Source organism: Bufo gargarizans, chromosome 9 (genome assembly GCF_014858855.1).
Source record: "Bufo gargarizans isolate SCDJY-AF-19 chromosome 9, ASM1485885v1, whole genome shotgun sequence".
In the NCBI taxonomy this organism is placed as follows: domain Eukaryota; kingdom Metazoa; phylum Chordata; class Amphibia; order Anura; family Bufonidae; genus Bufo; species Bufo gargarizans.
The window spans coordinates 190,696,103-190,713,935 of NC_058088.1; the positions used below are offsets into that span (position 1 = coordinate 190,696,103).

At 48.4% G+C, this 17,833-nt stretch overlaps 1 protein-coding gene across 4 annotated transcripts; it reads left to right on the forward strand.

The window, feature by feature from the left end:
• The first annotated feature begins 3,152 nt into the window (after positions 1 to 3,152).
• Positions 3,153 to 15,255, forward strand: FBXW5 (F-box and WD repeat domain containing 5). Of its 4 annotated transcripts, XM_044306064.1 has the most exons (10): positions 3,153 to 3,260; positions 4,285 to 4,505; positions 4,612 to 4,769; positions 4,839 to 5,013; positions 5,243 to 5,391; positions 5,465 to 5,903; positions 7,033 to 7,180; positions 7,341 to 7,553; positions 10,343 to 10,607; positions 14,514 to 15,255. In XM_044306064.1, exons 2-9 carry the CDS (start codon positions 4,313 to 4,315, stop codon positions 10,572 to 10,574), a joined length of 1,707 nt encoding a protein of 568 aa, XP_044161999.1. In that variant the 5' UTR covers positions 3,153 to 3,260; positions 4,285 to 4,312; the 3' UTR covers positions 10,575 to 10,607; positions 14,514 to 15,255. The 4 variants fall into 4 exon arrangements, with proteins under 4 accessions (XP_044161999.1, XP_044161996.1, XP_044161998.1 ...); XM_044306061.1 differs by lacking the exon at positions 14,514 to 15,255 and having other exon boundaries at positions 10,343 to 11,061; XM_044306063.1 differs by lacking the exons at positions 3,153 to 3,260; positions 14,514 to 15,255 and adding an exon at positions 3,272 to 3,317 and having other exon boundaries at positions 10,343 to 11,061.
• Positions 15,256 to 17,833: the final 2,578 nt, after the last annotated feature.

Sequence of the window (17,833 nt, forward strand, 5' to 3'; positions counted from 1 at the left end):
GTGACAAACAGCAGGAGTGTCCCCTTTCCACCTACACAGTAACAGTGCCTGCTTTATGTCCTCACACAGTACTGCCTCCGCTGTGCCCCCCACACAGTAATACTGCCTCCGCTGTGCCCCCCACACACAGTAATACTGCCTCCGCTGTGCCCCCCACACACAGTAATACTGCCTCCGCTGTGCCCCCCACACAGTAATACTGCCTCCGCTGTGCCCCCCACACAGTAATACTGCCTCCGCTGTGCCCCCCACACAGTAATACTGCCTCCGCTGTGCCCCCCACACACAGTAATACTGCCTCCGCTGTGCCCCCCACACAGTAATACTGCCTCCGCTGTGCCCCCCACACAGTAATACTGCCTCCGCTGTGCCCCCCACACACAGTAATACTGCCTCCGCTGTGCCCCCCACACAGTAATACTGCCTCCGCTGTGCCCCCCACACAGTAATACTGCCTCCGCTGTGCCCCCCACACACAGTAATACTGCCTCCGCTGTGCCCCCCACACAGTAATACTGCCTCCGCTGTGCCCCCCACACACAGTAATACTGCCTCCGCTGTGCCCCCCACACAGTAATACTGCCTCCTTTGTGCCCCCCGAGTAATAGAGCCTCCTTTGTGCTCCCATAGTAATACTGCCTCGTTTGTGCCCCCCATAGTAATACTGCCTCCTTTGTGCCCCCCCATAGTTATACTGCCTCCTTTGTCCCCCCACTTAGTAATACTGCCTCCTTTGTCCCCCCACTTAGTAATACTGCCTCCTTTGTGCCCCCATAGTAATACTGCCTCCTTTGTGCCCCCCATAGTAATACTGCCTCCTTTGTGCCCCCACACAGTAATACTGCCTCCTTTGTGCCCCCCACACAGTAATAGAGCCGCCTTTGTGCCCCCCATAGTAATACTGCCTCCTTTGTGCCCCCCCCCACAGTAATAGAAACTCCTTTGTGCCCCCCATAGTAATACTGCCTCCTTTGTGCCCCCCATACAGTAATTTACTGCCTCATTTGTGCCCTACTTAGTAATATAGTGCCTCCCAAACAGTAATATAATGCCTCCTCTGTGCCCTCCATAGTAATACTGCCTCCTTTGTGCCCCCCACAGTAATATAATGCATCCCTTGTGCCTCACACAGTAATATAATGCATCCTTTGTGCCTCACACAGTAATATAATGCCTCCTTTGTGCCTCACACAGTAATATAATGCCTCCTTTGTGCCCCTACACAGTAATATGCCTCCGTTGTGCCTCCACACAGTAATATGATGCCTCCTTTGTGCCTCCACACAGTAATATACTGCCTTCTTTGTGCCCCCCACACTGTAATACCCAACTGGATCGGAGGCCTGAGGATGCGGGTGCAGTTGAGATTGCGGGGTGCAGTTGAGGATGTGTGTTGCAGTTGATGCGGGTGCAGTTGAGGAGGCGGTTGCAGTTGAGGAGGCGGTTGCAGTTGAGGATGCGGGTGCAGTTGAGGATGCAGGTGCAGTTGAGGATACGGGTGTAAGTTGAGGATACGGGTGCATTTGAGGATGTGGGTTGCAGTTGAGGATGCGGGTGCAGTTGAGGATGTGGGTTGCAGTTGAGGATGCGGGTGCAGTTGAGGATGCGGGTGCAGTTGAGGATGCGGGTTGCAGTTGAGGATGCGGGTGCAGTTGAGGATGCAGGGTGCAGTTGAGGATGCGGGGTGCAGTTGAGGATGCAGGTTGCAGTTGAGGATGCGGGTGCAGTTGAGGATGCGGGTGCAGTTGAGGATGCGGGTTGCAGTTGAGGATGCAAGTACAGTTGAGGATGCGGGTTGCAGTTGAGGATGCGGGTTGCAGTTGAGGATGCGGTTTGCAGTTGAGGATGCAGGTGCAGTTGAGGAAGCGGGTTGCAGTTGAGCATGCCGGTTGCAGTTGAGGATGCGGGTTGCAGTTGAGGATGCGGGTGCAGTTGAGGATGCGGGTGCAGTTGAGGATGCGGGTTGCAGTTGAGGATGCGGGTGCAGTTGATGATGCGGGTTGCAGTTGATGATGCGGGTTGCAGTTGAGGATGCGGGTGCAGTTGAGGATGCGGGTGCAGTTGAGGATGCGGGTTGCAGTTGAGGATGCGGGTGCAGTTGAGGATGCGGGTGCAGTTGATGATGCGGGGTGCAGTTGAGGATGCGGGTTGCAGTTGAGGATGCGGTTGCAGTTGAGGATGCGGGTGCAGTTGATGATGCGGGTTGCAGTTGAGGATGCGGGTTGCAGTTGAGGATGCGGGTTGCAGTTGAGGATGCGGGTTGCAGTTGAGGATGCGGGTGCAGTTGATGATGCGGGTTGCAGTTGAGGATGCGGGTTGCAGTTGAGGATGCGGGTTGCAGTTGAGGATGCGGGTGCAGTTGAGGATGCGGGTGCAGTTGAGGATGCGGGGTGCAGTTGAGGATGCGGGTGAAGTTAATGATGCGGGTGCAGTTACCACCTGACGAGGCTGAAATTAGAATCTTATTCACATCATTTGTCTTTTTTCTGAATCAGGAGGCAGAGTTGTAGCCGGGAAGCAGCGATCGTCCTGAGGGAAATCACTTCAAAGCGTCACGAAAACAGAAATGACAGGTGCACAGATGGGCATGAGTGTGAGGTAAAGGGTTAAATTATTTTGGGACACTGATCTCACATTGCCAACATACAGAGGGCGATGCCTCACATCGGATTCAGTTGGGATCTGCCTGGCACAAACAGGTTCTCACAGTATACAGTGCCCCTCTGCCCGCTTTGATGCCAGTTCTTGCGCTCCAGGCTGAACTCCACCACATACAATACAGGGCATTACCCTCTGCATGTTGGCAGTGCCCGATCAGTGGCTCACATTCATTTAACCCTTTACATCACAGTCTTGTGCTCACCTTGATGCCCATTTGTGTGCCCACCTGAAGCCTGGTAGCCACCTGCAGGCCACTTCCCCTCTGGGCTTGGTCATGTGGACAATAAAAGTCCTTAAGGGGTTAATAATTGTGTAATCTTAGTCGCATCACAAACGCTTTGTTGTTGTAATTCTTGTTCCCTGCATTACAGCGTCTTGGCCACCAGGTGGCAGCACTCCCTGGCTGTAGTGAGTTTGTTAGAGCCTGTGTGCGGCATGGACTTACATGGTGCTCAGTGTCAGGAGGCTGCACCGCCGCTATATCTGTCCCTGCTCAGCCCACCGCCCCCCAACCATAGAGCAGCGGGGGGCGGGCCAGAGCGCCACCAATCATAGAGAGGCCGGGAGGAGAGAGAGACAGCGACGATGCGGAAGTGCAGGTGAGGCTGGGGCCGCGGGGAAGAGATGTGGGGGCAGGAGGTGGACGGACAGTGACCGTGTGTACTGTGCTGTACCCCATCGGTATACACTGACCCTGCACCCCGTATACTCTGTGCTGTACCCCATCTGTATACACTGACCCTGCACCCCGTATACTCTGTGCTGTACCCCATCTGTATACACTGACCCTGCACCCCGTATACTCTGTGCTGTACCCCATCTGTATACACTGACCCTGCACCCCGTATACTCTGTGCTGTACCCCATCTGTATACACTGACCCTGCACCCCGTATACTCTGTGCTGTACCCCATCTGTATACACTGACCCTGCACCCCGTATACTCTGTGCTGTACCCCATCTGTATACACTGACCCTGCACCCCGTATACTCTGTGCTGTACCCCATCTGTATACACTGACCGTGCACCCCGTATATTCTGTGCTGTACCCCATCTGTATACACTGACCCTGCATACTCTGTGCTGTACCCCATCTGTATACACTGTGCTGTACCCTTTATACACTGACCCTGTGCTTTACCCCATATAACTGTATACACTGACCCTGCAGACTGTGCTGTACTCCATATACACTGACCCTGTATACACTGTGCTGTACCCCATATACCTGTATACACTGACCCTGCATACTCTGTGCTGTACCCCATATACCTGTATACACTGACCCTGCTCTCCGTATACTCTGTGCTGTACCTCATATAACTGCATACACTGTGCTGTACCCTATATACACTGACCCTGCATACTCTGTGCTGTACCCCATATACCTGTATACCCTGCATACTCTGTGCTGTACCCCATATGCCTGTATACACTGACCCTGCTCTCCGTATACACTGTGCTGTACCTCATATACCTGTATACACTGATCCTGCATACACTGTGCTGTACCTGTATATACTGTGTACTGCACCTCATAACCATTGTATATAGGAGCATTGCACCCTGTATACCTGCAGGCAGCACCCATCATCTCAGGTCTCCATGTGGTTGTATTTCAGGACGGGCTGAAGACGACAGAATGACACAATGGAAGACGCGGGGCCCTCCCTCCTCCCTGACAGCATCCTCTACCAGATATTCCTGAACCTGGGGCCTGTAGATCTACTGTCTGCTGGTCTGGTGTGCCGGCGCTGGTACCAGGTCTCCAGAGATGACTTCTTGTGGAAGGAGCTGTTCTACAGACATTACCAGGTGCAGCGGTACATCCACCGGTACCCAGGTAAGGTACAGGGTCCCCCCCTCCTGACAGATACAGGTGGGGGAGACCTAGTGTACGCGGGGGACGCTTCTCCTCCTCATACAGTGACACGCTGTTTGTATGACAGGCTCCGACTCCTGGTATGAGGAGTTCCAGCGTCTCTGTGACAGTGTCCCATGTGTGGAGGTGGAGAGGCTGCAGGAGCACACGGACCAGGTCCTGCACATCAGCTTCTCCCGCTCCGGAGAACTCTGCGCCTCCTGCTCTAAGGACTGCACGGTGAAGGTGAGGACACCCCCGCTCCACCCAGACCTCCCACAGCTTTACTTACCACATCTTCTCCTTGTCCTGCAGATATGGAACACCAGACACCCCATAACCCTTCAGCACAGCGCAAACATGAGGCCTCACCACTGGAACTACACCCAGTTTTCACAGTTTAATTCTGACGACACGCTCCTCCTGGTGTCCGGGGTCTACGTGGGACCCCACAACTCGTGTGCAGGAGAGATAGCCGTCTTCAGTCTCGGTAAACGCCTCTCAGGCTATTAATGTGTTTGGAGATTATGTTGTAAAATTATTAAAAAAAACTTCGACACTTTTGTCTGATTCTGATGAAGCTTGGTGACAACCAATGTGGACGCTGTCAAAGCTCCTGCACTGGTTAATACTTGGCTTTCCTAGAGTCCTGAAAGGAACATTTTTAAGATGTGTAGGAGGAAGGGAATATATCGTTGTGTATTGCTCTCCACCCACAGATGGATTTAACCTTCTGTCCAGAGTAAGGAATAAACCCTACGACGTGTTTGGCTGTTGGCTCAATAACACGCACCTAATCTCCGGGAACCTGCACCGCATGGGCCGGGTCACCTCCTGCTCCGTGCTGTGGCTGAACAAGGCCTTTCAGGTATGTACATCGGGAACTGGGAGGACGGGGGCTGGAGCAGAGAATGTATATTTCACATGACCTCCTTCTCTAGGACGTGGAGTCCGAGAACCTTAATGTGGTGAAGCGACTCTTCAAAATCCAGAACCTGAACGCTAGCACTATCCGTATGATCATGGTGGCCGATTCCCCGGATGTACTGGCGGGGGCTGGGAATAAGGGCGAGGAGGCGGAACAATGTCCTCCACAGCTACCAGAGAAGGAAGAGGACAGCGCCGCGGAGGACGAGCGAGGAAGGGACATTGTGGAGGAAGACGCTCAGATCACTGCTGCTCTTCAGTTTTTAATGGATGACCAAGAACAGCAGGGGGCGCCGCAGCCTCCACTCACTGAGGAGCAGTTTGAGACTAAGGTGGCCCAGTGGTATGCAAAATACAGGACAAGACAGTCAGACAGACCGCAGGCCGGGGAGGGAAGCGAGAAATACCTCATCTTCACTACCGGCTCTCTGACCTACTCCCCTCATCAGATCGGTAAGCAGTCTGCTGTTGCAGATTATTTTTCTACTCGTAACAGGGCATTTATGGCACTGGATCCCACCTTTGGGACCCCCTCTGATCTCATGAATAGGGCCCTAACACAGGGAATGGGAAGGAGGCATGTATGGCTGTCTCCATTCACTCCTACGAGTAGTTAAGAGCAGACCCCAGAGGTGTGATCCTGTGGCCATGCTGTAAATGCCCTTACAGGAGTAACCCTTCTCGGCTTGCCCCTAGTCTCTCCGCCATGCATGTCTGATTCATGTTACTAATTGTTACCTGCTGCATCAGCGCTGACGGACTATGAAACAAAGTATGGCAGCATGTAACTGTAGTGTTTAGTAAAATAGACGGTATGGCAGGAGGCTGAAGGGCGGCCTGCCTCTGCATCCTACAGGAACCCCTCTTCAGCATTTAGGAGAAGGCAGGAGGAATATCCTTAGTGATGCTCAGTTACAGGGAACTCTTTAAAGTGCATTTAGTAATAAAATTTAACATAATTCCCTAATAAGATATAATAGAAAACAAAACCTAATGTGTACTGGGTGGGGTCCATATAAAGTGTAGCTGTCATTTCCTTTTTATATTTGCTTTTCCTTGTCTGCAATTAATCTTTAAAGGGAGTGTCAGCAGGACCTGCCCTGTGCCCTGTAGGAGTAGGTCTGCTGAATGTAACCCTTGCACTATGGGTACGGCCACGCGGTTAGGTTTCTGTATGCCCGTTTGGAAGCCAAAACCAGGAGTGAATTTCAAAAAAGAAGTCGTATCTGTCCTTTATACTTTCTCTACTTTCGTGATCCACTCCAGATTTTGGCATTTAAAACGGCATCTGGAAACTTGACCGTGTGGCCGTACCCTAAGGGCCGACATGAGCAACTCTGTGCACTCTTGCTCTTCCTACTTCTGGATTGACAGAGCCAGATTCCTGCATAGTCTTCTCGCCTGGCCCTGTCAATCAAGGAGAGGAAGGGGCTGGAGGCAGGCGCACTGAATGTCTGCCTGCTGACGGGCTCCATTTACTTCTATGTGCCTGTAGTAAGAGTGTTCTGCCACAAGATGGCTCTGTATATTCCAACACTACTCCATTGATCTCAACCCATTGTGGGTTTTTTTTCTTCCGCAGGGATTAAGCAGCTTCTTCCACATCAGATGACCACAGAAGGGCCCGTGCTGGGAGAGGAGCGGGGCCCCAATGAGTTCTTTGACTCTCTTGACCATGTGATTAACATTCACGGGCACATTATAGGCATGGGTCTTTCCCCGGATCACAGGTGAGATCACGATCTGCTGTTAATTACTTCTGATCAATCGTCTATGTGATACTATTATTCTTCTAGACCAGTGACCTCCAGCTGTTGCCACATGCTGGGAGTTGTAGTTTTGCAACAGCTGGCGACCACTAGTCTAGACAGTGCTTTCTGCTCTTTGTAGGTATCTGTATGTAAATAGCCGCTCCTGGCCGAAAGACTGCGTGATCTCTAATCCCATGTATCCACCGCCCATTGCCGAGGAAATAGAACTTCGAGTCTTTGACCTTAAGACCCTGCGGGAGGTGAAGGAGCCTCTCCGAGCCCACCGAGCGTACACCCCCAATAACGAGTGCTTCTTCATCTTCCTAGACGTCAGCCAAGACTTTGTGGCCAGGTGAGTGCAGAACCGATGCAGTAGAGAAGTATTAGAATCGATCCGCAGCAAACCCATTAGCCGGGCTTTTGATCTGATTCTCCTTAGAGGGGGGCACTGGCTCTCCTTAGAGGGGGGCACTGGCTCTCCTTAGAGGGGGGCACTGGCTCTCCTTAGAGGGGGGCACTGGCTCTCCTTAGAGGGGGGCACTGGCTCTCCTTAGAGGGGGGCACTGGCTCTCCTTAGAGGGGGGCACTGGCTCTCCTTAGAGGGGGGCACTGGCTCTCCTTAGAGGGGGGCACTGGCTCTCCTTAGAGGGGGGCACTGGCTCTCCTTAGAGGGGGGCACTGGCTCTCCTTAGGCCTCTTTCACACGGGCGAGATTTCCGCACGCGTGCAATGCGCGAGGTGAACGCATTGCACCTGCACTGAATCCGGACCCATTCTTTTCTATGGGGCTGCGCACATGAGTGGTGATTTTCATGCATCACTTGTGCGTTGCGTGAAAATCACAGCAAGCTCTATATTGTGCGTTTTTCACGCAACACAGGCCCCATAGAAGTGAATGGGGCTGCGTGAAAATCGCAAGCAAGTGCGGATGCGGTGCGATTTTCATGCATGGTTGCTAGGATGAAAGTCTATTCACTGTATTATTTTCCCTTATAACATGGTTATAAGGGAAAATAATAGCATTCTTTAATACAGAATGCTTAGTAGAAGGTCACTTGAGGGTTTTAAAAAAATTAACTCGCCTCCTCCAATTGATCGCGTAGCTGCCGGTCTCCTGTTCTTTCTTCAGGACCTGCTGACATCACTGAGCTCATCACATGATCCATGGTGATGGACCATGTGATGAGCTCAGTGACGTCACCAGGTCCTGAAGAAAGAGCAGGAGACCGGCAGCTACGCGATCAATTGGAGGAGGCGAGTTAATTTTTATTTATTTTTTTAACCCTCAAGTGACCTTCTACTAAGCATTCTGTGAAGAAGTCCAAATTCGGGTCTGGGTACCAAACATGCCGATCTTTCTCACGCGCGTGCAAAACGCTTTGCACTCGTGGGGAAAAATTGTGCAGGTTTCCGCAACGCACCTGTATCTTTTCCCGCAATGCCCTTGTGAAACCAGCCTTAAAGGGAACCTGTCACTGGGATTTTGTGTATAGAGCTGAGGACATAGGTTGCTAGATGGCCGCTAGCACATCCGCAATACCCAGTCCCCATAGCTCTGTGTGCTTTTATTGTGAAAAAAACCCGATTTGATACATATGACTCTTTTATGTTAATTTGCATATCTTACTTGTGTGACCAGAGAAGTCATATTTTCAAGCTCTGACTCATCTCAGGTTAATTTGCATATGTATCAAATCGTTTTTTTTTACACAATAAAAGCACACAGAGCTATGGGTATTGCGCATGTGTTAGCGGCCATCTAGCAGCCCATGTCCTCAGCTCTATACCCAAAATCCTGGTGACAGGTTCCCTTTAAGGTGACCACTTGTTGGACTCTCACTTGCAGGGAGCCACTACCAAAACCTGGCGCTAGTGAGATGGTTCTTTCTCTGGGAGATGCCCCTTTGCATAGGGTTTTATTCACTGTAAGGACAGATGTTGCTGCATACGACCAAAACGTAGCCCACATGTGGCAGAAAATGGCTGCTAGCTTTGTAGGTAAAAGGTATTGCCTCTGAGATATTGCAGTCCTCACGTGTGGACGCAGTTTTGGCAGATTTTTATATTGTGGACTGTTTCAGCCGTCACTACAGGTAAGCTGCCATCGCTCTTCGCTTATATCCTCTATTATCTAAATTATAGAGTAGTCAGAAAGGTCTGCAATGGCGCTCCAGTTTTTGCAATACTATCTCCCATGAGGCTCTGACAGATACTGATTGTCAGGACATGCTGGGTGTTGTAGTTCAGATCACTGGTCTATGGAGGAGCTTAGAGTAAATCAATAGCATTTTATCCTCTGACAGGCATCCTCAAACTGCGGCCCTCCAGCTGTTCTGTAGACTGTCTGGGAATGGTGGGAGTTGTAGTTTTGAAACAGCTGGAGGGCCGCAGGTTGAGCACCGCTGGCCTACAGGTATCAGCCTACAGCAGGGCATTGTGGGAGTTGTAGTTTTACAACAGCTGGAGGGCCGCAGTTTGAGGATGCCGGCTTATGAAGAGTGGTCGCCTCAGCTCCACATTATAATTATACTCCAGAGCTGAGCAAATCTCTATCGACAGATAAATTAATAAAGTCTGGAGGATCTCTGCATGTAAAAAGTGACCATAAAAAAAAAATATTCACTTTGTAATTTTGCTGCTATTTTTCATTATGGAAATGAGGGGTGGAAATAAACAAGTGAGAGAGTGCAGCTCCGGTGTGTTAGAGGAGTTTCACGCCCGCCTGCCCGCCATCGCTGTAACAAGTGGTAGACAGAGCAGCAGCACCACCTTATTAATGTGGAATATCTTTATTATAGGTAATGGGACCAGTATGATTTTCATCTGAATTCTGACCAATCCCATACTGTAGCTTTATAGGGGATGAAGCTCCAAATACTCTTCTTCCTTTCACAAATTTGAAAGATGAAATTCTCTTTGCCACCACTAGGGGGAGCTCACAGCATACACATTTGATTCCAGTGACAGCTATATCTGAGCGCCCCCTAGTGGCAGGTCGCTGTAAACAATACATACTTCCGGATTCCACTAACCCTTCTTTGTACAGAGACGTCTTGTAGGTGGCTGCTTCTGCTCTTCAGATTATAGATGTGATCCTGTGTATATTCTGGTCCCCAGCTGATTTACTCTTCTTCATTTCAGTGGAGCAGAGGATCGATGTGGCTACATCTGGGACCGCCACTACCACGCCTGCTTGGCCCACCTGCCCCACGATGATGTGGTCAATTCTGTGGCTTTCTGTCCTGTAGATCAGGAGCTTCTGCTGAGCGCCAGCGATGACTATACGATCAAGGTGTGGCGTTCCAGGCGCTCCCTGCGTCGCCCCCAGAACTTATCAAGGCCTTCACTTTGGTCTGCATCCTATGACACTTGATGCTCTGACAGCTCCACAGCAGTTACTACAGAGGTATGACCAGTGGGTGTCCGTTACTGGGACCCCAGCCCAGTAATAACCTGCAGGAGGTAGAGGACGAGTTGTTTCTTCTATCCATGGTGGATACTAGCAGTGATGGCTAACCTTGGCACTCCAGCTGTGGTGAAACTAAGACTCCCAGCATGCTCCATTTATTTCTATAGAGTTCTGGGAGCAGCCAAGCAAGGGGGGCATCTTGGGAGTTGTAGTTTTACCACAGCTGGAGTGCCAAGGTTAGCCATCACTGATACTAGAGTGTAAGCCTGGCAGCAGAAACCTTCAGCACTCCAGCTGTTGTGGACTACAACTCCCAGCATGCACATTTGCCTAGCTGTTCTCAGAAATCCCATAGCCAAGAATGGAGCTTGCTGGGAGTTGTAGTTTCACAACAGCTGGAGTGCTCATTAGGGATAAGCAAAACTACTTTGGATGAAACATCCGAAGTCAATTCGCATTATACTTTGTTTGAATACTGTATGGAGCGTGCGTTCCGTACAGCGTTAGAATGTATTGGCTCCGATGAGTCGAAGTTATTGCTTCGCGAAGTCTCGCAAAACTTCGGGTAATAACTTCATAAATTTCTAAAGTAAAAAAAACATTTCCCCAATATTTTTTTTTTTACTGTAGAAATTTATTTATGAAGTTATTATGCAAAGTCTCACAAAACTTTGAAGTAATAACTTCGGCTCATCGGAGCCAATACATTCTAATACTGTAATGAACGCTTGCGCCATACAGTATTCAAACGAAGTATTATGCGAATCGACTTCGGATGTTTCATCTGAAGTCGATTCACTCATCCCTAATGCTAATACTTGGTGTAAGGAAATTGTAGCCTTGCCCACTGATGTAGTGGGGTCGTCCTCAGGATCAGCACTGGGGGAGGGGGAGGTCACGATGGGTCTGACAACCCCCTGAGAAGCAGCGCTGCTCCCGTTAGAATCCTGTACAACCCCTGTAATGGAGTCCAGTTTCATGTTAACACTTATGTACCCAAACCACAGACTTCAATAAAACCTGTGCTAAATGTGATGGAAATTATTTTTGAAATGTACTTTAAAGGCAAAGGAGAATTTTTTACTGCATTTTACTTATTTGGGGCTAAATTTTTTAAAATATTCAGCCTGTCACAAAAGGGTGAACTGTTTTTCTAGCTGTGCGACTGGTACTTTCACTTTGTGCCGATCATCCAATAACCCAAAACACCTGTGTAATCTCCATGTATCGCGTCACCTACACTTATCAGTAATAATGTGTTTATCAGGGGCCATCAGCTGAGCTGCTTAAAAATACAGCGCAGACTCCTGGAGAGTCTCAAGGCTGCACAGAGAAAGGAGCTCAACATTTTTAATAAAGACCAATTGAAAAAAAAAAAAAAGATTTTTAGCTCATAATGAAAAGGTGTACATCGCCTTTAATACTTTCTTTTACTGTTTCTAGTGAAATCGGTGCTTTAGAATCCATACTCTTCTGCGCTGCTGGACACAGGAATACGGACCAGAGCGCCGCTCTTCTAAACCCTGGCAGCAATACAGGGGTCCGGACGTGATCTTAGACCAAACCGCTAATGTGGATGGCAGTGTGACCAGTCCCCTCCCTGGTAAAATCCACAGCATTTGAGGCAGCGATATGGGAGCTCCTGCGCTCGCTCTGCTTATAGCATGTACTGATAGGATTAGGTACAGGAGCTCCCATGTCACTGCTCTGCCACAGCCTCTAATGCTGTGGATTTTACCAGGGAGGAGACGGGTCAGACACCTCCAGAGGTTTCAGTCACGGACTAAAATCCATGTTTGCAGTTTAGTCTAAGAACACGTCCAGACCAGTGTGTGCCAGGGTTTAGAAGAGCAGCGCTGGTGCGGGCAGAGGTACACTTTAATCCCAGTATAAATAAGACGCTCTAGACCTTACCGAGACGACACATCAGATGCTGGAGGCATTAGCACAAGGCTCTCACTATGTCCGTGAGCTGCCCTACATTTCCTCTGTGCAGTCTCTTTATACAAGACAGATTTACAGCCTCTGAATGTAAAGGTTTGTTTTCATTCACTGACACCAAACACATTTAAAGGAATTGAAATAAGGCATGTTAGAAAGTTGTGGAATACTGGAAATGTGTAACCATACGGACACACAGACCTGCAGAGGAGCTGTATACACAAAGCAAATGATCATCTTGGATCCATGAGAGTAAACATAATGGTTGTACAAGTGAACGTACCCTTTAAGCTTTTACCATGTGCTCCTAGATGCCATGGAGACACAAGGTAACAGATTTCATATAGCAATTACCTGTACAGCTAATTATTAGTATGGTCAGGTGACCTGAGCTCACGGCATTGTAGTGATCGATGATGCTGTGAGTTCCAGCCTGACCGTGGGTCCTGTGTCTTCAGTGCGGAACTGCAGTCGGACAGGCGCTCTGCGCCATAGATCACGATGATGCTGTGAGTACAGTGCAGCCAAGCGGCGGTCGCTCTGTGAAATGTGGCCGTGACGAGAACGTTTTTTCACGGACTGCACTCATCCGTGTGAAATTGGATGCTGAAACATCTGAGCCCTGGTCACGTGTGCATGGACTGTGTCCCCGATACCTGCACTGTGCGGAAGTGACCCCTCCACTAGGTGGCAGCAGTAGCCGATCCACAATATTAGGGGTTTAAATGGAGCAATGTGACCTTATAGGTTGTGCGCCATTGACTGGTAGGAAATTCACTACTGATGCATCAAGAGGTTCTGCAGCAGCTGCTAAAGACACTCTTGAAAGGGGTTTTACAGAACTCCTCGGGATAGGTCATTAATATCAGTTCCGTCATTGGTCCTAATCCCAGCACCAGTTTGACGGGTGGCAGTGCTTGGAATTGCAGTTCGGCCCCATTCACTTGAATGGCACTGAGCTCCAGCTAGACCAGGGATCAGCAATCTTCGGCTCTCCAGCTGCTGTGAAACTACAATTCCCAGCATGCTCCATTCATTTCTATAGAAGTTTGTAGAAGAGCAGAGTAAATATGCATGCTGGGACTTGTAGTTTCACAACAGCTGGAGTGCCGGAGGTTGCCTACCCCTGAACTAGACCATGTGACTGATAAACATGACATCACTGGCCTAAGAAGGGGCCGTGGAGCTCACCGGACTGGACCCCCAAACATTTGACATTACCTTTCCTGAGGAATCCCTTTAAATAGACAGAACAATATTACTACTCAGTTGGGGACCTGACGTCAGATATTTACCGACCGCTTGGGGGAAGTTTCCATTGACGTATAATATAAACGCAGTAACCCGGGTCCCTATAGTCACAGAGCAGCTGCTTCCTGTCATCCATCTGTTATCTCTCCGCCATTAGGCCAATGGGCAAAATAATCTCCATGTATCACGTCACCTACAACCCCCACCTCTAGGACTGAACGTTCAGATCCCGTCATCCACATGGCACTAGTCTGTCTCTGTCGTTTCACCCTTTGCTTTGCCGGATACACACAATGTAGGGTGTGCCGTCAGTCCAGGTGTGAGCCCTCACCCACGTGTATTGTCCTGTAATGTGGTGCAGAATCGGCAGTGTCTGAACTCACTCTTAGGCCCCATGCACACGGCCGTGTTTCACAGCCGTGTGCGGGCCGTGGAACCGCGGCCTGGATCCCTCCTGAGAGCAGGAGCGCACGGCGTCACTGGTTGCTATGACGCCGTGCGCTCCCTGCTGCTGCCGCAATACAGTAATACACTGGTATGATCTATACCAGTGTATTACTGTACTGTGCCGGCAGCAGGGAGCGCACGGCGTCATAGCAACCAGTGACGCCGTGCGCTCCTGCTCTCAGGAGGGATCCAGGCCGCGGTTCCACGGCCCGCACACGGCTGTGAAACACGGCAGTGTGCATGGGGCCTTATTCTCTGTTGCAGCTTTTCAGTTTGGAATCTACATCGAATCTCTGCTGGATGTGAAAACGGCTAAATGGGGTTTTTCCAGTTTTTTTTGTAAATTAATCAGAAAGATTTTCTACAATACAGTTTCCCACAAATTTCTATACCCGTTTGCAGTCAGTGAATGGCAGCAGAGCTTGTACAGCACTAGTGCTGCTCCCAGGCGAGAAGTATTTCCAGTCTGGAGAGCAGTTAATCTGTTACAGTGTATCAGTGCAGGCTGTTGTCCTTACTGGACACAACTGTATGCTATAAGGCCAGTTTCACACTTGCGGCCTGCCGGAGCTCTCTGGATGCGGTGTAGCCACATGTTACCGCAAGTCCCGTCAGCGCCATTGACTATAATGGGATACGGCCACTACCTGGCAAATATGCCGGGATTCAGCCGGACAATAACTCGTCTGCAGTATTTTTTGTCCAGCTGAATCCCACCATTTGACAGGTAGTGACTGGATCCCATTATAGGCAATGAGGATATCAGTCATTGCGGTAACATCCGGCTACGCCAGATTCAGAGAGCAGGACTGTAAGGTTTGCTGCCTGTGAATGCTAAATAGTCTCATTCACTGACAGCAACCAGATCTTATTCCTCAGTGAGGAACTATAAGGCCACTTTCACACGTGCGTTGTGGGAACATGCACTATTTTTCCACGCGAGCGCAAAACATTGTAATGCGTTTTGCACGCGCGTGAGAAAAATCGGCATGTTTGGTACCCAAACTTCTTCACAGAATTTCGGTCTTGGGATCGGTGTTCTGTAGATTGTATTATTTTCCCTTATAACATTGTTATAAGGGGAAATATTAGCATTCTTAATACAGAATGCATAGTACAATAGCGCTGGAGGGGTTAAAAATAAATAAAAATACTTTAACTCACCTTAATCCACTTGCTCGCGCAGCCGGCTTCTCTTCTGTCTTCATCTTTGCTGTGTGCAGGAAGAGGACCTGTGGTGACGTCACTCCGGTCATCACATGGTCTGTCACATGATCTTTTACCATGGTGATGGATCATGTGATGACCGGAGTGACGTCAGCACAGGTCCTTTTCCTGCACACAGCAAAGATGAAGACAGAAGAGATGCCGGCTGCGCAATCAAGTGGATTAAGGGGAGTTAAAAAAAAATATTTTAACCCCTCCAGCGCTATTGTACTATGCATTCTGTATTCAGAATGCTATTATTTTCCCTTATAACCATGTTATAAGGGAAAATAATAATGATCGGGTCTCCATCCCGATCGTCTCCTATCAACCAGGCGTGAAAATCACACCGCATCCGCACTTGCTTGCGATTTTAACGCAACCCCATTAATGTCTATGGGGCCTGCATTACGTGAAAAACGCACAAAGAGGAGCATGCTGCGATTTTCACGCAGCGCACAAGTGATGCGTGAAAAATCACCGCTCATGTGAACAGCCCCATAGAAATGAATGGGTCAGGATTCAGTGCGGGTGCAATGCGTTCAACTCACGCATCGCATCCGCGCAGAATACTCGCCCGTGTGAAAGGGGCCTAAAGCCTCATGCACACAACAGTTGTGTATTTTGCAGTCTGCAAATCGGCAAAAAACACGGATGGCGTCCGTGTGGGTTCCGCAATTTGCGGAATGGCACGGACAGCCATTAATATAACTGCTTATTCTTGTCCGCTAAACGCAGACAAGAATAGGACAGGTTATATTATTTTTTTGGGTGGACCATGGAACGGAGCAACGGATTCCGTGTGCTGTCCGCATCTTTTGCGGCCCCATTGAAGTGAATACGTCCGCATCAGAGCCGCCAAAACTGCGGCTCGGATGCGGACCAGAACAACGGCCGTGTGCATGAGGCCTAAGACAAAAGGGCCGGTAGATTTACCTCATTAACTTGCGGCCTCTGAAAAACAAAAAACAAATCTAGAGTTTAAAGGGGTCACTCACCAAAAGGATTGTCTCGATATAAATCTCCTGCCAGAGCGGGATATTCCTGAGCACCAGATCCTGTCCTGTGGAAACAGCAAAAACAATTTCGATAAAATCTTTCTACTTTTCCAGGACAAGTTCCAGTCCCCCCGGCTGTGAATACCGAGCTGTGTGAACGGGCCACCCCAGAAAATAGTAGACATCCTTTCTTTGGTGGTTGACCCCTATTCATCCGAATTCTGTGTAGGGTAAAACTACTGCATCCAGAGTCTCATAAAATAAGTGCTGCCCCCATATAACCCCACAGCTCACACTACGCTTTGTGTTCTGTTTGTTTCATCACCTGATCAATAAATGTTTGTTTTTTAAAAGAAAGTGTATTGTATCTGATGTCAGTGCAAATCCATGATATACAGCAACAACCCTGTCATAGCAGCTTCAGTTACTACCACAGTATATCCATATAATGCCCAAGACCACAAAATACTGCCCCCTATGTACAAGAATATAACTGCTATAATACTGCTCCTATGTACAAGAATATAACTACTATAATACTGCCCCCTATGTACAAGAATATAACTACTACAATACCGCCTCCTATGTACAAGAATATAACTACTATAATACTGCTATGTACAAGAATATAACTACTATAATACTGCTCCTATGTACAAGAATATAACTACTATAATACTGCTCCTATGTACAAGAATATAACTACTATAATACTGCCTCCTATGTACAAGAATATAACTGCTATAATACTGCTCCTATGTACAAGAATATAACTGCTATAATACTGCTCCTATGTACAAGAATATAACTACTATAATACTGCTCCTATGTACAAGAATATAACTACTATAATACTGCTCCTATGTACAAGAATATAACTACTATAATACTGCCCTATGTACAAGAATATAACTACTATAATACTGCTCCTATGTACAAGATATAACTACTATAATACTGCTCCTATGTACAAGAATATAACTACTATAATACTGCCCTATGTACAAGAATATAACTACTATAATACTGCTCCTATGTACAAGAATAAACTACTATAATACTGCTCCTATGTACAAGAATATAACTACTATAATACTGCCCTATGTACAAGAATATAACTACTATAATACTGCCCTATGTACAAGAATATAACTACTATAATACTGCTCCTATGTACAAGAATATAACTACTATAATACTGCTCCTATGTACAAGAATATAACTACTATAATACTGCTCCTATGTACAAGAATATAACTACTATAATACTGCTCCTATGTACAAGAATATAACTACTATAATACTGCCTCCTATAGTACAAGAATATAACTACTATAATACTGCTCCTATGTACAAGAATATAACTGCTATAATACTGCT